The sequence below is a fragment of the Eriocheir sinensis genome, chromosome 22 (assembly GCF_024679095.1).
Source record: "Eriocheir sinensis breed Jianghai 21 chromosome 22, ASM2467909v1, whole genome shotgun sequence".
NCBI classification, from domain to species: Eukaryota; Metazoa; Arthropoda; class Malacostraca; order Decapoda; family Varunidae; genus Eriocheir; species Eriocheir sinensis.
The window spans coordinates 20,462,626-20,486,104 of record NC_066530.1 but is presented as its reverse complement, the minus strand read 5'-3'; the positions used below and the strand labels follow the sequence as shown (position 1 = coordinate 20,486,104).

Sequence of the window (23,479 nt, the reverse complement as noted above, 5' to 3'; positions counted from 1 at the left end):
GTACGATTGTGATGACTCCGGAAACGATATATCAGTAGTGTACGCGCTGAGGTGACCGATCAGCTGATTGGGTAAGCGGAGATTTAAACATTACGTCATAGCTACCGGAGCTGTGTGGATTTAAATTTACATAGATTTACATAGAAAATCAGACCACACAGACCCCATGGTCCAGACATAGGTAGTCTGTCCTTAAACCTAAGTGATTCTACGTTAATCCGATGGCTCCAGAACGTTGCATTTCTATATAGTTAATATTGAGTTGAGGGAAATACACGGCCGAGCTTGTTTTTCAAGGAGTCAGTCGTGTAACACTGGACCACTGAAGGAAGGCAGGAAGCTTATTTAGGGTGACCAGACGTTCCAGTTTTCTGTGACCTGTCCCCGGTTTTCACTGTGACTCAAAGATAAAAAAAGAACACGAAAATGTTGAGCAAACTCTACGTATATATAGTTGTGGACCTCGGCGCAGTGTATATAGCTAAGGAACTCCCTTCTCCTTTATTTTTTTACTTGCAACAATAAACTATCAATCAATCAACCAAATAGGGTGAGAGACTTTTGAATGCTGCTCCATGAATGGTACTAAGCCCGGCAGTGTCCCCTGTTTTGGTTTTTCAGTGACAAAACGCTACATTTGAAGTTTTAAGCCTCGGATCCACCGAAAATGTCCCCGGATTTTGTCTCAGAAAGGTCACCTTAATTAAGCTTAGTCCATCCTCGCACTACAACGTTGATGAAGAAAAAATTGGTCCAGTCTACTACTACTACTACTACGAGAAAGAAATAGACAATAGAGAGAGAGAGAGAGAGAGAGAGAGAGAGAGAGAGAGAGAGAGAGAGAGAGAGAGAGAAGAAAGAGTAAATTATTAATATTTTGACCTTCCCCGCTCTGTCTCGCTTCTCATATCCTTCTGCACACTTTTGTACACTTTTCCAAACGAAACCACGTACACCTGCACACTAAAACACGTTATTATGCCCCGAGTTCAAGTGTTCTGAAGACTTTACTGATGCAAACTTTCCCTTCGGGTATCGTTTTCTTCTTTCGTTAATACTTAATAGCATACCCTGATCTTATTTGTCTCCCCTTATCTGTTATTTTGAGCGTGTTTTTACCAGTGAACTTGCTCTATTTATCCGTCGTCAAGTTCTAAGGTTGTCGTGTATTAAAGTTCCAACACTATGATGACGTCACGGCCTCCATTTTCCCTGTCGTCTGTGAAGGCTGCCGAGACAGCGCTGTATTTTTCTTGTTTTTTTAGGTTATTATAAAGTGCCCGGAAGCGCCATGCTGTGGGAAGGTAGGTGGATCCTTTGCCCTTATTTTAGTGTGCAGGGACAGGAAATCAGGGCGTGGAAATAGGGGAAAATTGGAAAATCTGTTTCATGTGATGGTGGTGGTGGCGGTGATGGTGGTGGTGACGGCGGTGGTGGCGACAGGTGTTGGTGGTGGTGACGGTGGTGACAATGGTGGTGATGGTGATAACGGCGGTGGTGACAATGGTGGTGATGGTGATAACGGCGGTGGTGATGGTGGTGGTGATGGTGATAACGGCGGTGGTGATGGTGGTGGTGGTGATGGCAGTGGTGGTGATAACGGCGGTGGTGGTGGTGGTGGTGGTGATGACGGTGGTGATGACGGTGGTGACAGGTGTTGGTGGTGGGTGGTGATGACGGCGGTGGTGATGGTGGCGGTGGTGATGGTGGTGGTGGTGATGGTGGTGGTGGCAGTGATGGTGGTGGTGGTGATGGTGATGGCAGTGTTGATGGTGGTGGTGGTGATGATGGTGTTAGACCCTCAGCAGTGATTGGGGTCAGCCATGTCCACTCCACCAATTCCACCTCCATTGACATCGGCAGCGTCAGTGATAGGTTAGAGTATTTGTTATCATTAAGGGATTATTGAAGAAAGGGTAGCCTAATTATTTATACATTTATCCCTAACTATTTGCGTGTTTTTCCAGAAATCAGATGTGGTTAGGTTAGATTAATTCATCTTTTTATTCATCTTTTCCGTTATTTTGAGCGCTTTTTACCATTTAACGTTCTATTTACTCAATGGTTAGGTTAGATTTGGTCAGGTTGCCTTGGTAAAATGGGGCAGGCTTTGCACTGCTCCATTGTCACTGGTAGTTGGGGTGTATTTCTGGAGTTTTACCTGTGATATGAAGGTGATAACTCTCACTATATATAGATGTTAATTTTTTCCATATATGTATCATTAGCTTTAATGGGGACTGGATGGCCCCATACTTCTGCCTGACTCAGTGTTTATACAGTTCTCATTCCTAACTTAATTTGCAGACATAAGAAGAAGAGGAGGAAGAACAAGAGGAGGAGGAGGAGGAGGATGAAGGGGACACACAGGAATCAAATGGTGAGTGTTGTTAACTTTATAACTATTTTCCTTGTTCATCTTCTTGCACCAATTTTCTTCCTGCAATTGTTCCTTTTGTGCAAAATTCTCGGTCTTTTTTATTTCCATTTCCAGCTCTCAGTCTTCTCTCCTTCCTGTTAGTTCCTGCCACACAGCTGCCCTCGGTACAATGTCAGGTCACAGTGCCAGAGTTGTCATATGAAAAGGGACTCTGCCATCAAGCGTGACATGTTGTGGGAGCGGTTGTACAGAATAGTGAAGTCCCTGCCATATTTAGGGTGGTCCTAATCATGACTGGGTTCAAAGAGAGGAGGTTGGTTTGGAGTCAGTTGGTGGTCAGACCCTGGTGGCAAGGTGGCTCTTAGGGTCGTATTATGAGACATTTCGCCGCCCAAGAACACATATTTGACAAGGCTTTCGTAGGAGTTGTGGGCATTTCCTGGGGTAGTTTTATGACCCTGGTGGTAGTGTGACCCTTCCTCTGTACCATGAAGCTAAAGAAACACACATTTGTCAAGACTTTCATAGGAGTTTGGGGCATCTCCTTGGGTAGTTTTATGACCCTGGAGGTAGTGTGACCCTTCCTCTGTACCATGAACCTAAAGAAACACACATTTGTCAAGACTTTCATAGGAGTTTGGGGCATCTCCTTGGGTAGTTTATGACCCTGGTGGTAGTGTGACCCTTCCTCTGTACCATGAAGCTAAAGAAACACACATTTGTCAAGACTTCGAGCTTGTATGGGGTGGTACACAGGTGCCTTGAATGGACTCGCCCTAAAAACACTAGTAGGAAAAGCACCTCATGAAAGTGACACACAACTATATGGAAGTCTCAGGAGCATAACACACACACACACACACACACACACACACACACACACTTTGAATATGTATGTATCTGGGTGGGTGAGTGAGTGTATATGTGTGTGTGTTTGGGAATATCATACTCCATTTCTTCCCATCCCATCCCTTCCCATGCCTTCCTTTCCATCCCTTCCCTTCCTATCCCTTCTCTTCCCCTTCCATCCCTTCCCCTTCCTAACCTTTCTCTTCCCTTAACTTCCCTTCCCTTCCTTCCCTTCCCTTCCTCCCTCCCTCCCTTCCCTAACCCTCTCTTCCTTCCCTTCCCATCCCTTCACTTGCCTTCCCATCCCTTCCTTTCCCTACCATCCCTTCTCTTCCCTTCCCATGCCTTCCTTTCCATCCCTTCCCTTCCCTTCCCATCCCTTACCTTCTCATCCCATCCCATCCAATCCTTTCCCTTCCTTTCCCTTCCTTTCCCAACCCTTCCCTTTCCATCCCTTCCTTTTCCTTCCCATTCCTTCCCTACCCTTCCCTTCCCATCCCTTCTCTTCCCTTCCCATCCCTTCTCTTCCCTTCCCATCCTTCTCTTCCCTTCCCATCCCTTCCCTTCCCTTCCCATCCCTTACCTTCTCATCCCATCCCATCCAATCCTTTCCCTTCCCATCCCTTCCATTCCCATCCCTTCCCTTCCCTTCCATTCCCATCCCTTCCTGTCCCTTCTCTTCCCTTCCATTCCATTCCATTCCTATCTATTCCATCATATTCAATAAATCTTTAACAGCTGGAAAAGTTCCGTCAGATTGGAAACTTGCAAATGTCACACCAATTTTCAAAAAGGGGGACAAGTCTCATCCAGGAAACTATCGACCAATTAGCCTGACATCGATTGTTTGTAAGTTAATGGAGACTATCATTCGCGACAATATGGTGAAATTTTTCGAAGAAAATAATATGATAAATAATTCGCAACATGGCTTCCGTAGTAAACGTTCGTGTTTAACTAACTTACTTGATTTTTTTTCATTATATTTTTGAGGTGTTCAATGAAAGCAGATCAGTAGATATCATATATCTGGATTTTCAAAAGGCATTTGATAAGGTCCCCCACCAACGATTGCTCAGCAAACTATTGGCGCACGGTATCTCGGGTAACATTCACAATTGGCTTGTGGACTGGCTCTGAGCGGAAACAGAGAGTAGTTCTAAATGGTGTTACATCTAACTGGCTCGACGTCAGAAGCGGCATACCTCAAGGATCAGTGCTTGGCCCCATGCTCTGCTTAATTTATGTTAATGATATCGATGATGGGCTCACTTGCAAAGTATCAAAATTTGCTGATGACACAAAAATTGCTAGTAAAGTAACTGCGACACTCGACGAAGAAGCATAACAATCAGATTGAGATCGACTTGCACGTTGGGCCAGTCAATGGCAAATTAAATTTAACGTTGAGAAATGTAAAGTGTTGCACATCGGAAAAAATAACAATCGCGTTCGGTACGTAATGAATGGCCAACAACTTTCTGCAGTAAGTAAAGAAAAGGATCTTGGAATCACTATATCAAGCGATTTAAAGCCCGGTCAGCATTGTTCAGAGGTAGTTAAAACTGCAAACAAATTGGTTGGCTTCATCGGAGTCTTTAATAATAAATCGGAAAAGTAATATTAAACTGTATAATTCGTTGGTTCGACCCCGTCTAGAGTACTGTGTACAGTTTTGGTCTCCCTACTACAGAAAAGACATAGAAAAGTTGGAACGGGTCCAACGAAGAGTAACAAAGATGATTCCTAGGTTGAGAAATTTGTCATATGAACAAAGGCTTAAAGAAGTAAATTTATTCAGCCTATCAAAACGAAGAATGCGAGGTGATCTAATAGAAGTGTTTAAAATGTTCAAAGGATTCAGTGATATTAATGCGGAAGATTACTTTACAATTGATTGATCAAATAGAACAAGAAGAAATCACAATTTGAAGATAAGTGGTAAAAGATTCTCGTCGCACGAAGCTAAACACTTCTTCTTCAATCGAGTTGTTAATGTTTGGAACTCTACCTTGTGATGTCGTTGATAGTACAACAGTTACGGCCTTCAAGAATAGATTAGACAAGTGTTTTGAATCCAACCAGCAACTAAGATATTACTCATTGTCGTAATAACGTTAAGTTCTTTCGAATACTGTGTCCTTGTCATTGGCCCAGGTTAGTGGCAGCATGGTAGTTCTTTCTCTTCCTTACATAAATTCCATGCAGTTTTCCATGCTGCATGGTTCTTTTTTCCTTCTGCCAGCTTTCTTGGCTGGAGGGATGGTATGGTTTTCTGCCTTTGCTGTCCTTCTTCATCTTCACCCTTTTGATTGTATAGTTAGTAGTAGCTTGCCTGCCAAACAACTTTAAAGGACCAGCAGGTCTGCTGTTGTTTGTTCTTCCTTTGTGTCTTTGTGTTCGCTATAATGCCTTCCCCTTCTGTCTCTCTCCGGCATATGACCACAGATGTTGCGCCAACTAAATGAAATTTTCCAACTTTTTTATCCTAGACCATCGGGTGTTATTCTGGAGGTCTGCTCATGGTACCGTAAGGGCCGGAATTGACCTATTTTGTCTGTCAATTTTTATCTTGCTCTCACAGGAGTTTATTTTAAATCTAAGTTATCCAAGGTTAGGATAACTTAGTGGTGACCGGGCATTGTTTTTGTTAATGTTTCCGATATTTTTCAGCCCTTGAATATATAAATAAGTGTGAAGTGATGAGACTTGGGTGTTTTTTCTGGAATAACACCCACTTGTTTAGGATAAATAGGCAGGATAGGCCTCTCACCACACTGCCGTTGATGTCACTGGCGGGAGAGGTGGCTACGGTCATCTCCATACTCCCCGCCTTTTAAAATATTGTCTTGGGGTGCAACGCAGTATATATTTGTTTTATTTCATTGTGGTAGTAGAGTGCACGGCAGGTACGGTTAACCCGGTAGCTGTGGGGATCATGTTTCTTAACTCGGTAGCAGCGACACATCAAATTTGTGGCTTTACCGTGTAGCAGTGATGGGCCAAACCTGTGTCTTTACTGTGTAGCAGTGACGGGCCAAACCTGTGTCTTTACCGTGTAGCAGTGACGGGCCAAATTTGTGGCTTTACCATGTAGCAGCGATGGGCCAAACCTGTGTCTTTACCATATAGCAGCGACGGGCCAAATTTGTGGCTTAACCGTGTAGCAGCGATGGGCCAAATTTGTGGCTTTACCGTGTAGCAGCAACGGGCCAAATTTGTGGCTTAACCATATAGCAGCGACGGGCCAAATTTGTGGCTTAACCATATAGCAGCGACGGGCCAAATTTGTGGCTTAACCATATAGTTAACGGGCCAAATTTGGTTTAACCATATAGCAGCGACGGGCCAAATTTGTGGCTTTACCGTGTAGCAGTGACGGGCCAAATTTGTGCCATGATATAAACCCCCCAAAATAGATGATACATAATCTGATCACAAATGCTTTATATATAATATATTTAGCAACCAAAGGGTTAATTTACAGTCCTTGATAGAGAGAGACTGTAAAATATCTTATCCAGTGCTGTCTTTCCCAATACAAGACTTTGACAGTGGACACATATTTGCAGGGGGGCTTTGTGGTGCAGTGGTTAGCACACTGGGTCACAACCGAGAGAGCCTGGTTCGATTCCCAGGCGGAGTGGAAAATTTGGGCGGCTTTTCCGATACCCTACATAGCCCTGTCCACCCAGCAGTGTACAAGGTATTAATCTGGGGCTTTGTCCCGTCTCCTGTGGCCTGATCCCTACTCCTAAAATACCTTCCCCCTCCTGTCTCTCTCCGGCATATGACCACAGATGTTGTGCTGCCCACAAAACCAAACTTTCCAAACTTAATAATTTGTGGGTTGTGTCATAACCTTGAAATAGTCATAGGTGGAGGGCATCATAGCTGAGGATCCCCTGTACAGTGCCTTGAATATGTAGCTTTCTGGATAATAGCAAAATTTGTCACTAAAAAAATAATCGCCAAAGCAGGGTTAATGATTAAATCAAATTGATTTAATCAGATGATTAAATCTTTGATTTCTTTACTAAAAAATCATGATTGTTATTACCAAACAAAATCATGATTTTTTTTTTTATTTGATTTTTTTTAGTAAAAGTATTCCATGAGTTAAATGGTGTGCTCCAAAGATGGTAAAGGAAAACAACGTATTCATTTGCAATGATTCATTTATTCTCTTCAAGGTATATACCACAAAACAACAAGAATCCTACATTATTATAAATTTATAAGTAGGCTTTGACAATTGATATGAATTAATCCTTGAACTCACTATTTAAAGTTTTGAACTCTCGATATAAAGTTATTGTACTTGCTAAAGTCCTGCTCTTGCCTTTCCTCCAACACTGAGGGAATTTTAAAAAGATAGGTTAGTAAGCTTTGGTCTGCCAGCTGATCAGCTGCAGGAAAACCCTTTTTCAGGTTAACCCTTTGAATCTCACTTTGTATGTCTCTGGTAAAGCAAAGAAAGCAACAGGACTTAACAAGCATACACGTAGATGCCACTGAGCTGGTAATCTCACAAAAGCAGACTGAGGAGGCACTGACTGTGACTGACCAACTGGTGGAAAATACATGTACTGAGTTTAGTGAGTTCTCTTGTGCTAATGTTGCCAACTGTTTCAGATATCAATATTCAACAGAAAGGACATATTTTATGAAATTAATGGAATATTGAGTTCCATATAGTTTTTTTGGGGGGGTGGCTTAGTGGTGCAGTGGTTGGCACTGCCTCAAAGTATAGGCCTGGCTGTATGTATAGAGTTATGAGGGGAGAGAGAGAGAGAGAGAGGGAGGGTAGAGGAAGAAAAGTATGTAAAAAAACAAATAGAGAGAGAGTATCAATTAATTATCTTAATTATACAGCCCTTGATAGAGAGAGAGATTTCATAATATATTATCCCATGCTGTCTTTCCCGGTACAAGACTTTGAGAGTGGACACATATTTGCAGGTTGGTGTAGCAGTGCTGGGAGGTGCCATAACACAGGGCACTCCTCACCTCAACAACAGTCTCTTCACCGACAAGTAATTCTTCACCAACAAGCTTTTCAGCAGCTTGGAGAAATAGGTCAGCTTACTCCACTCACTTCCAGCCCTGCCTTCATTACCCGCCAGAAGCCCCAAAGGGTGAACCTGTTATATTGAGCTGTAAAATGTTCAGCAGCTCACTTAGTAACCCATTGTGTTGTAAAATGTTCAGTACATCCCCTTGCTTAGAGGGAAAGGCCTTTTAACCCAGTGGTTGTAGCAGTGGGGATCATGTTTCTTAATGGTCCCCCAAGCGAGAAAAATGAGAAAAAATCACCCCTCACACAAACCATTTCATAATACATATCAAAGCATTTGTGATCAGTTTACACATCATCTATTTTGGGGGGTTTAAATCATGGCACAAATTTGGCCCGTTGCTGCTACACGGTAAAGCCACAAATTTGGCCCATTGCTGCTACACGGTAAAGCCACAAATTTGTCCCATTGCTGCTACACGGTAAAGCCACAAATTTGTTCCATTGCTGCTACACGGTAAAGCCACAAATTTGGCCCGTCGCTGCTACCGGGTAAGAAACATGATCCCCGCAGCTACCGTGTTAAGCATAGGATGCATGATATATGTTTGCCAAAGTGCTTACTACACACTGGATACATATTATGCATGCAAAATTGGTTTTGCTTTATAATATAGTTAGATTAATTTGATTTATTTATTCAGCCCTTGACAGAGAGGAAAGTAATATTTCTTATTGTACAAGGGACTTACCACAGACATGTCGCCAACCTGATTTTGTATAAGTTTAAACCCAGGAATAAGTCACCTCCAATCCTGGCATCAAAGTTCCTTAAGCCCCTAACTCACTCACCGGTGCTAATGCAGGAGTCAAGTCATCATTATACAGTAAATATTGGTGTGAAAAAGACTCCTAATATTGGCCGCATCATGTGTGGAAATACATATTAAAGGAAGCCTAGCCAGCAGGGAGGGAGGAGGAGGCTCACTACATGGTTTGGTCTCAAAAGCTAACAGGCTATATTTTCACCTGCAAGGGTAGATATATATTTTCTGCTTACTTTTGCCTTATTTTACAGCCTTTGACAGAGAGGAAAGTAATACACATAAACTGATCACAAATGCTTTGATATATAATATGAAATGGTTTGTGTGAGGGGTGATTTTTTCTCATTTTTCTTGCTTGGAGGGACCATTAAGAAACATGATCCCTGCCACCACCGGGTTAAGTTAAAGTTTTCTAAAGAAAGAATTGCTACATTACATTTGTAAGTCACTGACACAACAAAACACGTCCTCACACTCACCACCATCACTTTGTTGATGCGTCATGGACAGCGATATTAGGTAGGGTTAGATACACGGGAGCCAAGGTTCAGAGGAGCTGCTTCGTGCAGACTCCTATGTTCTTATGTCACTGGACGAGGTGGAAGGATGCTTGGGTGCCATAGTAGGGGTCAAAATGCAGTGTGTGTATTCCAGAGAAACGTTCCACTCACAGTGCTGGCTAGCTTCAGACTGAGGAGAAAGACAGCGTCTCCGCCATAGCAGGGCACGATAACAGAAAACCTTATTCCCGATAACCGATAACTGATAATGAAAACCTTAACAACACCCTGCGCCGTATCCGAGATCGCCACGCTCGCCAAATTTCAAATGTCGCTATTGAATATAACAAGCTTTCAGCCATAAACTCAGCATAATCATCATTTTTATATATGAAAACATGCAGAATTAAATGGTGCACATAAAGAAACTCACTACGGCCAGGCCAAAACAACACCCCGCACCGTATCCGAGATCGCCACGCGCGCTAAATTTCAAATGTCGCTATTGAATATAACAAGCTTTCAGCCATAAACTCAACATAATCATCATGTATTATATATGAAAACATGCAGAATTACATGGTGCACATAAAGAAACTCACTACGGCCAGGCCAAAACAGCGCCCTCTGCTGTGTCCGAGATCGCAGCGAGCTCTAAATTTCAAATGTCGCTATTGAATATAACAAGCTTTCAGCCATAAACTCAACATAATCATCATGTATTATATATGAAAACATGCAGAATTACATGGTGCACATAAAGAAACTCACTACGGCCGGGCCAAAACAGCGCCCTCTGCTGTATCTGAGATCGCCAGCGCTAAATTTCAAATGTCGCTATTGAATATAACAAGCTTTCAGCCATAAACTCAACATAATCATCATGTATTATATATGAAAACATGCAGAATTAAATGGTACACATAAAGAAACTCACTACGGCCGGGCCAAAACAACACCCCGCACTGTATCCGAGATCGCCATTCGCGCTAAATTTCAAATGTCGCTATTGAATATAACAAGGTTTCAGCCATAAACTCAACATAATCATCATGTATTATATATGAAAACATGCAGAATTACATGGTGCACATAAAGAAAATCACTACGGCCGGGCCAAAACAGTGCCCTGCGCCGTATCCGAGATCGCCACGCTCAAAATTTCAAATGTCGCTATTGAATATAACAAGCTTTCAGCCATAAACTCAGCATAATCATCATTTTTATATATGAAAACATGCAGAATTAAATGGTGCACATAAAGAAACTCACTACGGCCAGGCCAAAACAACACCTCGCACCGTATCCGAGATCGCCGAGTGTGCCAAATTTCAAATGTCGCTATTGAATATAACAAGCTTTCAGCCATAAACTCAACATAATCATCATGTATTATATATGAAAACATGCAGAATTACATGGTGCACATAAAGAAACTCACTACGGCCGGGCCAAAACAGCGCCCTGCGCCGTATCCGAGATCGCCACGCGCCCCAAATTTCAAATGTCGCTATTGAGTATAACAAGCTTTCAGCCATAAACTCAACATAATCATCATGTATTATATATGAAAACATGCAGAATTACATGGTGCACATAAAGAAGTATAAATTAATTGATAATTTTGAGATGTAAGCATAAATATAGAGATAAAATAACTCGTATATTGGCTAAAGCAAGCCAGTATGCGTCCTGGGATATGGTATGCAGGGCACACAAGGACACAGTATACTCGTGTTGAAGGGTTAAACCCATTACTACGTGTCCTTCCCGGTTCTCTTACCAACAAAACCCTATGAATATCCCCCCTTATTACAGGCCCTTCCTTCCCTCTAAGTGTGAAATATGAGAAAAAATCATCACTCCACAAACCATTTCATGATATATATATATATATATATATATATATATATATATATATATATATATATATATATATATATATATATATATATATATATATATATATATATATATATATATATTCACATCATCTCATTTGTCATCACATTATGCAGCATATATTTTGTGTGTGTGTGTGTGAGAGAGAGAGAGAGAGAGAGAGAGAGTGAGAGAGTTATGCTTTCACAGTTATTGAGAAAATTTCTAAAGCTGAGAAAGTAAAGAGATTATTTTTTAAGATGAAAGAAAAAGTGAGCAAGTATGGCACCAGAATTAAAGCTCTCTCTCTCTCTCTCTCTCTCTCTCTCTCTCTCTCTCTCTACCAATATCTATCTATATATTTTTTACCTTGAAAATAATTTATTATCTCAAAAATCCCAATTATTTTACAGCTGACTTATTTCCTTACCCTGTTTACAGAGGAAGAAGAGGAGGAAGAAGAAGAGAAGATGAAGAGGAAGAAGAGGAGGAGGATAAGGACTTGGTGAGTGTTCAAATCAATTCTCTTTCCATTGCAAACTTCTTCCTTCCTTCCTTCCTTCCTTCCTTCCTTCCCTCTTGGCTCTTAGACCACTGAATAAAGAAAGGAGAGACAGAAGAGATGGTTAGATTATGATAATGCATTGCAACACCCAAACTCACATGTAATATTTAAGTCTTTTGTTGAGGTTTGGGGCATTTCCAGGGTAGTTTTATGAGGCTGGTGGTGGTGTGACCCTTCCTCTGTGCTATGAAGCTAAAAACACACATTTGACATGTTTTTTTGTAGGAGTTTAGGGCATTTCAGGGGTAGTTTTATGAGGCTGGTGGTGGTGTGACCCTTCCTCTGTGCTATGAAGCTAAAAACACACATTTGACATTAGAGGTAGCAGGACGCCTATCAGGTCAGGGCAAGAACAAACACATGTTATCTAATAGGAGTGGCCATACAGGACGCGGGTAGCAGTAAGCTTGGAGGAACCCGCTACCTGCGTCCTGTAGGCGTCCTGTATAACCCATTCTTGCCTCTGACCCCAGGCGTCTACCCTCTACTGGGCCCGAATATACAATAAATCTTTAACCGCTAAGTTTGACTTTAGGTCGAGTTTAACTTTATTCTTCATCTTAGACCTCATAAGTAGATCTTAGCTGACGAGATATTTTAGGCGGGCCCAAAACCGTCTTAAGGAGCCTAAGTCGAACTACAGTCGCCAAGATGGCCGAACGTCAACAAGCCCGTCAGCGCCTAGAAGACTTTTCAAGAGCGAAGAGACGTTCTGAATACTTTGAGTGACGCAGAACTATTGAAACGCTACAGACTGGACCGTGCAGGAGTACTGTTCGTAACGGATTTGGTGAGAGGGGCCCTGCAAAGCCCTACTTCAAGGAGTTTTGCATTGACACCCGAAATGAAAGTAATTATTACACTGCGTTACTTAGCAACGGGGAAAATGCAGATGTGTAACAGTGATGATCTTGGTCCATCACAGTCGTCAGTAAGCAAAGCGATCACCGATACCCTCAAGGCACTTACACAGCCAGCCATACTTGTCCAATTCATTCGATTTCCTCGCACCGTCCCTGAAATCCGAGAGAAACAACAAGAATTTGTGCAAGTTGCAAACTTCCCTGGCATTGTTGGTGTAATAGATTGCACGCATGTCAGGATACTGGCCCCCAGGGAATATGAAGCAGACTATGTCAACAGGAAGAATTTCCATAGCATAAACACACAATTAGTGTTTGATGCCAAATATAATATTCTTAATGTTGTAGCTAATTGGCCTGGGTCCACTCATGATGCTCGTATTTGGCGTGAGGGTGGCCTCAAACGCATGTTTGAGGATCATCGTATACCACCGGATTCATGTCATCTATTAGGGGACAGTGGCTACCCTTGCAGACGGTATCTGTTGACTCCCTTCCCTTTACTATGTGTAGAGTGTGGCAGTCTCTCCAATTCACTCCCCTTTTCCTCTTGGGAGAAGTGAAAGCGGCAATATTTTCCATGATTACCTCGTCAGAGGGTGGGTGATGCAAGAATGAGGAAGACGAACAGGAACGCGTGTCCGTGTTTACATTCAAGAGAAAAAAAAAAGAATATCACCTTGCGCGGATGATAAACGTAACCTTTATTTTATAAATACTACCTTATTATGCCCATATTTCTGAAGTATATCATCATATAACATTGATAAAGTAGTATTACTACATATTCAATCACTGAAGTGTCGCAATTCTGCAATTTAAAAAATACATCTTTTGCCAGGACAAATTTTCAAACTGGATCAGCTGCTGAGTGAAGTTGAACTTATTTTTTCATTTAAGCTCAGCTATAAGTTAAACTTGAGATTCAGTGGAACTTTTAAGTTAAAGATTAAGATTAATTGTAAATTTGGGCCCTGGAACTCGCAGGGAGGGTTTAGCACCAGCGGCAAGTTACGCTAGTCCTCCCTGCAAGTATTTAGCAACCAAAGGGTTAATTTACAGTCCTTGATAGAGAGAGACTATAGAATATCTTATCCAGTGCTGTCTTTCCCAATACAAGACTTTGACAGTGGACACATATTTGCAGGGGGGCTTTGTGGTGCAGTGGTTAGCACACTCGGGTCACAACCGAGAGAGCCCGGGTTCGATTCCCAGGCGGAGTGGAAAAATTTGGGCGGCTTTTCCGATACCTACATAGCCCCTGTCCACCCAGCAGTGTACCAGGTATTAATCAGGGGTTGTGTCCCGTCTCCTGGGGTCTGTTCCCTTCTATAATTCCTTCCCCCTCCTGTCTCTCTCCGGCATATGACCACAGATGTTGTGCTGCCCACAAAACCAAACTTTCCAAACTTAATAATTTGTGGGTTGTGTCATAACCTTGAAATAGTCATAGGTGGAGGGCATCATAGCTGAGGATCCCCTGTACAGTGCCTTGAATATGTAGCTTTCTGGATAATAGCAAAATTTGTCACTAAAGAAATAATCGCCTAAGCAGGGTTGGCAATGATTAAATCAAATTGATTTAATCAGATGATTAAATCTTTGATTTCTTTACTAAAAAATCATGATTGTTATTACCAAACAAAATCATGATTTTTTTTTTTTATTTGATTTTTTTTAGTAAAAGTATTCCATGAGTTAAATGGTGTGCTCCAAAGATGGTAAAGGAAAACAACGTATTCATTTGCAATGATTCATTTATTCTCTTCAAGGTATATACCACAAAACAACAAGAAGAATCCTACATTATTATAAATTTATAAGTAGGCTTTGACAATTGATATGAATTAATCCTTGAACTCACTATTTAAAGTTTTGAACTCTCGATATAAAGTTATTGTACTTGCTAAAGTCCTGCTCTTGCCTTTCCTCCAACACTGAGGGAATTTTAAAAAGATAGGTTAGTAGCTTTGGTCTGCCAGCTGATCAGCTGCAGGAAAACCCTTTTTCAGGTTAACCCTTTGAATCTCACTTTGTATGTCTCTGGTAAAGCAAAGAAAGCAACAGGACTTAACAAGCATACACGTAGATGCCACTGAGCTGGTAATCTCACAAAAGCAAACTGCCGAGGCACTGACTGTGACTGACCAACTGGTGGAAAATACATGTACTGAGTTTAGTGAGTTCTCTTGTGCTAATGTTGCCAACTGTTTCAGATATCAATATTCAACAGAAAGGACATATTTTATGAAATTAATGGAATATTGAGTTCCATATAGTTTTTTTGGGGGGGTGGCTTCGTGGTGCAGTGGTTGGCACTGCCTCAAAGTATAGGCCTGGCTGTATGTATAGAGTTATGAGGGGGGAGAGAGAGAGAGAGAGAGGGAGGGTAGAGGAAGAAAAGTATGTAAAAAAACAAATAGAGAGAGAGTATCAATTAATTATCTTAATTATACAGCCCTTGATAGAGAGAGAGATTTCATAATATATTATCCCATGCTGTCTTTCCCGGTACAAGACTTTGAGAGTGGACACATATTTGCAGGTTGGTGTAGCAGTGCTGGGAGGTGCCATAACACAGGGCACTCCTCACCTCAACAACAGTCTCTTCACCGACAAGTAATTCTTCACCAACAAGCTTTTCAGCAGCTTGGAGAAATAGGTAAGCTTTCTCTACTCACTTCCTGCCCTGCCTTCATTACCCCCGCCAGAAGCCCCCAAAGGGTGAACCCGTTATATTGAGCTGTAAAATGTTCAGCAGCTCACTTAGTAACCCATTGTGTTGTAAAATGTTCAGTACATCCCCTTGCTTAGAGGGAAAGGCCTTTTAACCCAGTGGTTGTAGCAGTGGGATCATGTTTCTTAATGGTCCCCCCAAGTGAGAAAAATGAGAAAAAAATCATCCCTCACACAAACCGTTTCATAATACATATCAAAGCATTTGTGATCAGTATCATCTATTTTGGGGGGTTTAAATCATGGCACAAATTTGGCCCGTCGCTGCTACACGGTAAAGCCACAAATTTGACCCGTTGCTGCTACACGGTAAAGCCACAAATTTGACCCGTTGCTGCTACACGGTAAAGCCACAAATTTGGCCTGTCGCTGCTACACGGTAAAGCCACAAATTTGTCCCATTGCTGCTACACGGTAAAGCCACAAATTTGTTCCATTGCTGCTACACGGTAAAGCCACAAATTTGGCCCGTCGCTGCTACCGGGTAAGAAACATGATCCCCGCAGCTACCGTGTTAAGCATAGGATGCATGATATATGTTTGCCAAAGTGCTTACTACACACTGGATACATATTATGCATGCAAGATTGGTTTTGCTTTATAATATAGTTAGATTAATTTGATTTATTTATTCAGCCCTTGACAGAGAGGAAAGTAATATTTCTTATTGTACAAGGGACTTACCACAGACATGTCGCCAACCTGATTTTGTATAAGTTTAAACCCAGGAATAAGTCACCTCCAATCCTGGCATCAAAGTTCCTTAAGCCCCTAACTCACTCACCGGTGCTAATGCAGGAGTCAAGTCATCATTATACAGTAAATATTGGTGTGAAAAAGACTCCTAATATTGGCCACATCATGTGTGGAAATACATATTAAAAGGAAGCCTAGCCAGCAGGGAGGGAGGAGGAGGCTCACTACATGGTTTGGTCTCAAAAGCTAACAGGCTATATTTTCACCTGCAAGGGTAGATATATATTTTTCTGCTTACTTTTTGCCTTATTTTACAGCCTTTGACAGAGAGGAAAGTAATACACATAAACTGATCACAAATGCTTTGATATATAATATGAAATGGTTTGTGTGAGGGGTGATTTTTTCTCATTTTTCTTGCTTGGAGGGACCATTAAGAAACATGATCCCTGCCACCACCGGGTTAAGTTAAAGTTTTCTAAAGAAAGAATTGCTACATTACATTTGTAAGTCACTGACACAACAAAAACACGTCCTCACACTCACCACCATCACTTTGTTGATGCGTCATGGACAGCGATATTAGGTAGGGTTAGATACACGGGAGCCAAGGTTCAGAGGAGCTGCTTCGTGCAGACTCCTATGTTCTTATGTCACTGGACGAGGTGGAAGGATGCTTGGGTGCCATAGTAGGGGTCAAAATGCAGTGTGTGTATTCCAGAGAAACGTTCCACTCACAGTGCTGGCTAGCTTCAGACTGAGGAGAAAGACAGCGTCTCCGCCATAGCAGGGCACGATAACAGAAAACCTTATTCGATAACCGATAACTGATAATGAAAACCTTAACAACACCCTGCGCCGTATCCGAGATCGCCACGCGCTAAATTTCAAATGTCGCTATTGAATATGACAAGCTTTCAGCCATAAACTCAACATAATCATCATGTATTATATATGAAAACATGCAGAATTAAATGGTACACATAAAGAAACTCACTACGGCCAGGCCAAAACAACACCCCGCACTGTATCCGAGATCGCCACGCGCGCTAAATTTCAAATGTCGCTATTGAATATGACAAGCTTTCAGCCATAAACTCAACATAATCATCATGTATTATATATGAAAACATGCAGAATTACATGGTGCACATAAAGAAACTCACTACGGCCGGGCCAAAACAGCGCCCTCTGCTGTGTCCGAGATCGCCAGCTAAATTTCAAATGTCGCTATTGAATATAACAAGCTTTCAGCCATAAACTCAACATAATCATCATGTATTATATGAAAACATGCAGAATTAAATGGTGCACATAAAGAAACTCATTACGGCCGGGCCAAAACAGAGCCCTGCGCCGTATCCGAGATCGCCAGCCGCCAATTTTCAAATGTCGCTATTGAATATTACAAGCTTTCAGCCATAAACTCAACATAATCATCATGTATTTTATATGAAAACATGCAGAATTAAATGGTTCACATAAAGAAACTCACTATGGCCGGGCCAAAACAACACCCTCTGCTGTATCCGAGATCGCCATTCGCTAAATTTCAAATGTCGCTATTGAATATCACCAGCTCTCAGACATAAACTCCACAAAATCCTCCTTTATTATATGAAAACATGCAGAATTAAATGGTGCACATAAAGAAATTCACTACGGCCGGGCCAAAACAGTGCCCTGCGCCGTATCCGAGATCGCCACGCCGCCAAATTTCAAATGTCGCTATTGAATATAACAAGCTTTAAGCCATAAACTCAGCATAATCATCATGTTTATATATGTAAACATGCAGAATTAAATGGTGCACATAAAGAAACTCACTACGGCCGGGCCAAAACAACACCACGCACCGTATCCGAGATCGCCAAGTGTGCCAAATTTCAAATGTCGCTATTGAATATAACAAGGTTTCAGCCATAAACTCAACATAATCATCATGTATTATATATGAAAACATGCAGAATTACATGGTGCACATAAAGAAACTCACTACGGCCGGGCCAAAACAGCGCCCTGGGCGGTGTCCGAGATAAATTTCAAATGTCGCTATTGACTATAACAAGCTTTCAGCCATAAACTCAACATAATCATCATTTATATATGAAAACATGCAGAATTAAATGGTGCACATAAAGAAACTCACTCGTATCCGAGAGTGCCAAATTTCAAATGTCGCTATTGAATATAACAAGCTTTCAGCCATAAACTCAACATAATCATCATGTATTATATATGAAAACATGCAGAATTACATGGTGCACATAAAGAAACTCACTACGGCCGGGCCAAAACAGCGCCCTCAGCAGTATCCGAGATCGCCATTAAATTTCAAATGTCGCTATTGAATATAACAAGCTTTCAGCCATAAACTCAACATAATCATCATGTATTATATATGAAAACATGCAGAATTAAATGGTGCACATAAAGAAACTCACTACGGCCGGGCCAAAACAGCGCCCTGCGCCGTATCCGAGATCGCCACGCGCGCCAAATTTCAAATGTCGCTATTGAATATAACAAGCTTTCAGCCATAAACTCAGCATAATCATCATGTATTATATGAAAACATGCAGAATTAAATGGTACACATAAAGAAACTCACTACGGCCGGGCCAAACAACACCCCGCACCGTATCCGAGATCGCCATTCGCTAAATTTCAAATGTCGCTATTGAATATAACAAGGTTTCAGCCATAAACTCAACATAATCATCATGTATTATATATGAAAACATGCAGAATTACATGGTGCACATAAAGAAATTCACTACGGCCGGGCCAAAACAGTGCCCTGCGCCGTATCCGAGATCGCCACGCTCGCCAAATTTCAAATGTCGCTATTGAATATAACAAGCTTTCAGCCATAAACTCAGCATAATCATCATTTTTATATATGAAAACATGCAGAATTAAATGGTGCACATAAAGAAACTCACTACGGCCAGGCCAAAACAACACCTCGCACCGTATCCGAGATCGCCACGTGTGCCAAATTTCAAATGTCGCTATTGAATATAACAAGCTTTCAGCCATAAACTCAACATAATCATCATGTATTATATATGAAAACATGCAGAATTACATGGTGCACATAAAGAAACTCACTACGGCCGGGCCAAAACAGCGCCCTCTGCTGTGTCCGAGATCGCCATTCGCGCTAAATTTCAAATGTCGCTATTGAATATAACAAGCTTTCAGCCATAAACTCAACATAATCATCATGTATTATATATGAAAACATGCAGAATTACATGGTGCACATAAAGAAATTCACTACGGCCGGGCCAAAACAGCGCCCTGCGCCGTATCCGAGATCGCCACGCGCGCCAAATTTCAAATGTCGCTATTGAATATAACAAGCTTTCAGCCATAAACTCAGCATAATCATCATTTTTATATATGAAAACATGCAGAATTAAATGGTGCACATAAAGAAACTCACTACGGCCAGGCCAAAACAACACCTCGCACCGTATCCGAGATCGCCACGTGAGCCAAATTTCAAATGTCGCTATTGAATATAACAAGCTTTCAGCCATAAACTCAACATAATCATCATGTATTATATATGAAAACATGCAGAATTAAATGGTGCACATAAAGAAACTCACTACGGCCGGGCCAAAACAGCGCCCTCTGCTGTGTCCGAGATCGCCACGCTAAATTTCAAATGTCGCTATTGAATATAACAAGCTTTCAGCCATAAACTCAACATAATCATCATGTATTATATATGAAAACATGCAGAATTAAATGGTGCACATAAAGAAACTCACTACGGCCAGGCCAAAACAGCGCCCTGCGCCGTATCCGAGATCGCCAGCCAAATTTCAAATGTCGCTATTGAATATAACAAGCTTTCAGCCATAAACTCAACATAATCATCATGTATTATATGAAAACATGCAGAATTAAATGGTGCACATAAAGAAACTCACTACGGCCTGGCCAAAACACCGCCCAGCTCCGTATCCGAGATCGCCACGCGCGCCAAATTTCAAATGTCGCTATTGAATATAACAAGCTTTCAGCCATAAACTCAACATAATCATCATGTATTATATATGAAAACATGCAGAATTAAATGGTACACATAAAGAAACTCACTACGGCCGGGCCAAAACAACACCCCACCTGTATCCGAGATCGCCATTCGCTAAATTTCAAATGTCGCTATTGAATATAACAAGGTTTCAGCCATAAACTCAACATAATCATCATGTATTATATATGAAAACATGCAGAATTACATGGTGCACATAGAAATTCACTACGGCCGGGCCAAAACAGTGCCCTGCGCCGTATCCGAGATCGCCATTGCCAAATTTCAAATGTCGCTATTGAATATAACAAGCTTTCAGCCATAAACTCAGCATAATCATCATTTTTATATATGAAAACATGCAGAATTAAATGGTGCACATAAAGAAACTCACTACGGCCAGGCCAAAACAACACCTCGCACCGTATCCGAGATCGCTGCGTGTGCCAAATTTCAAATGTCGCTATTGAATATAACAAGCTTTCAGCCATAAACTCAACATAATCATCATGTATTATATATGAAAACATGCAGAATTACATGGTGCACATAAAGAAACTCACTACGGCCGGGCCAAAACAGCGCCCTCTGCTGTGTCCGAGATCGCCATTCACGCTAAAATTCAAATGTCGCTATTGAATATAACAAGGTTTCAGCCATAAACTCAACATAATCATCATGTATTATATATGAAAACATGCAGAATTAAATGGTGCACATAAAGAAACTCACTACGGCCGGGCCAAAACAGGGCCCTCAGCGGTATCCGAGATCGCCACGCCAAATTTCAAATGTCGCTATTGAATATAACAAGCTTTCAGCCATAAACTCAGCATAATCATCATGTTTAATATTTGAAAACATGCTGGATTAAATGGTGCACATAAAGAAACTCACGGCCGGGCCAAAACAACACCTCGCACGTATCCGAGATCGCCACGTGTGCCAAATTTCAAATGTCGCTATTGAATATAACAAGCTTTCAGCCATAAACTCAACATAATCATCATGTATTATATATGAAAACATGCAGAATTAAATGGTGCACATAAAGAAACTCACTACGGCCGGGCCAAAACAGCGCCCTCTGCTGTGTCCGAGATCGCCGCGCGCGCCAAATTTCAAATGTCGCTATTGAATATAACAAGCTTTCAGCCATAAACTCAACATAATCATCATGTATTATATATGAAAACATGCAGAATTAAATGGTGCACATAAAGAAACTCACTACGGCCGGGCCAAAACAGCGCCCTGCGCCGTATCCGAGATCGCCATGCGCGCCAAATTTCAAATGTCGCTATTGAATATAACAAGCTTTCAGCCATAAACTCAACATAATCATCATGTATTATATATGAAAACATGCAGAATTAAATGGTGCACATAAAGAAACTCACTACGGCCGGGCCAAAACAGCGCCCTGCGCCGTATCCGAGATCGCCATGCGCGCCAAATTTCAAATGTCGCTATTGAATATAACAAGGTTTCAGCCATATACTCAGCATAATCATCATGTATTATATGAAAACATGCAGAATTAAATGGTACACATAAAGAAACTCACTACGTCCGGGCCAAAACAACACCCCACCGTATCCGAGATCGCCATTCGCTAAATTTCAAATGTCGCTATTGAATATAACAAGGTTTCAGCCATAAACTCAACATAATCATCATGTATTATATATGAAAACATGCAGAATTACATGGTGCACATAAAGAAATTCACTACGGCCGGGCCAAAACAGAGCCCTGAGCCGTGTCCGAGATCGCCACGCTCGCCAAATTTCAAATGTCGATATTGAATATAACAAGCTTTCAGCCATAAACTCAGCATAATCATCATTTTTTATATATGAAAACATGCAGAATTAAATGGTGCACATAAAGAAACTCACTACGGCCAGGCCAAAACAACTCCTAGCACCGTATCTGAGATCTCCGCGTGCCAAATTTCAAATGTCGCTATTGAATATAACAAGCTTTCAGCCATAAACTCAACATAATCATCATGTATTATATATGAAAACATGCAGAATTACATGGTGCACATAAAGAAACTCACTACGGCCGGGCCAAAACAGCGCCCTCTGCTGTGTCCGAGATTGCCATGGCATAAATTTCAAATGTCGCTATTGAATATAACAAGCTTTCAGCCATAAACTCAACATAATCATCATGTAAGTCTAGGTGAGTAGGGTAGTAGTAGCCTAGTATAGTAAAATCACTGAGAGCTGATGCCTACATATATATATATATATATATATATATATATATATATATATATATATATATATATATATATATATATATAGATATATATATATATATATATATATATATATATATATATATATATATAGTATATCACACACACACACACACACACACACACACACACGTCAATATGGTCACTGGGCACAGCATGGTGAGCTCTCTTCCTCTCCTTGCCAGCCTCACTGGTTATTTGTTTTCCTGAGACAGATTTATTTACGATAATGACCATTTTTTAGTAAGTATTAAACTGTTTGCATGGAGAAAATAAGGAGAAAGAAAAGGTGTGAAATATGCACTTTAAATTTGGTATTGGCCAGCAGCCTCATCAGTGGCTGTCAGCCAGTGAGGAACAGGGAAAACTGACACGCTCTCCCTGTGGAAGGTGCTTCTCCTCAGCCAATCCATTTTAGTAGGACTGGGAATGAGGAGGCGCAACAGAGGTGAGCGGGGGAGGACAGGTCGACTGGTGTTCAGTAAAATTGTAAGATACGAATACCCTACGACGTGACGTGTTATATTAAGTGTTCGCAGTACTACATTATCAGCTGTAATTGCAGGAAGGTGGGTGGTGAGTTATGCGCATAGCTGGGCGTTATCGCGATACTTTATCGCTGATAACAAAATCGGGTTGTCGGCCATCCGCTGCTTATTTAAATATATATCGGTATCTTCGTTATTTTGTAACCAAACTAGTGATAATCGCTACTTTTTTCCGCCTCAGAAAAAAAAGAAAACGTTGTCTCCTCCCTACTGCATGCGTGGCCGGGTGCCCGGTATTTTATGAAAAACTTGGGGTATGAATTATCTTTGGCGAAGAGATTACGTACTTAGATC

The 23,479-nt window shown here is 41.3% G+C and overlaps 1 protein-coding gene across 17 annotated transcripts in view; it reads left to right on the top strand.

The window, feature by feature from the left end:
- Positions 1 to 1,037: 1,037 nt before the first annotated feature.
- LOC127002254 (uncharacterized) overlaps positions 1,038 to 23,479 on the top strand; it is a 42,379-nt gene continuing 19,937 nt past the window's right edge. For 2 of the 17 annotated variants that reach the window (XR_007755923.1, XR_007755921.1), the window contains exons 1-3: positions 1,086 to 1,304; positions 2,308 to 2,380; positions 8,192 to 8,308. Coding sequence is in view for 4 of the 17 variants with exons in the window: in XM_050868065.1 (XP_050724022.1) it covers positions 1,292 to 1,304; positions 8,192 to 8,308 (130 nt within the window). In the remaining 13 variants the exon portion in view is untranslated. Of the gene's footprint in view, positions 1,305 to 2,307; positions 2,381 to 8,191; positions 8,309 to 11,895; positions 11,960 to 15,427; positions 15,545 to 23,479 lie in introns of all 17 variants that reach the window. The other 15 variants (XR_007755916.1, XR_007755917.1, XR_007755919.1 and 12 more) reach the window with 15 other exon arrangements.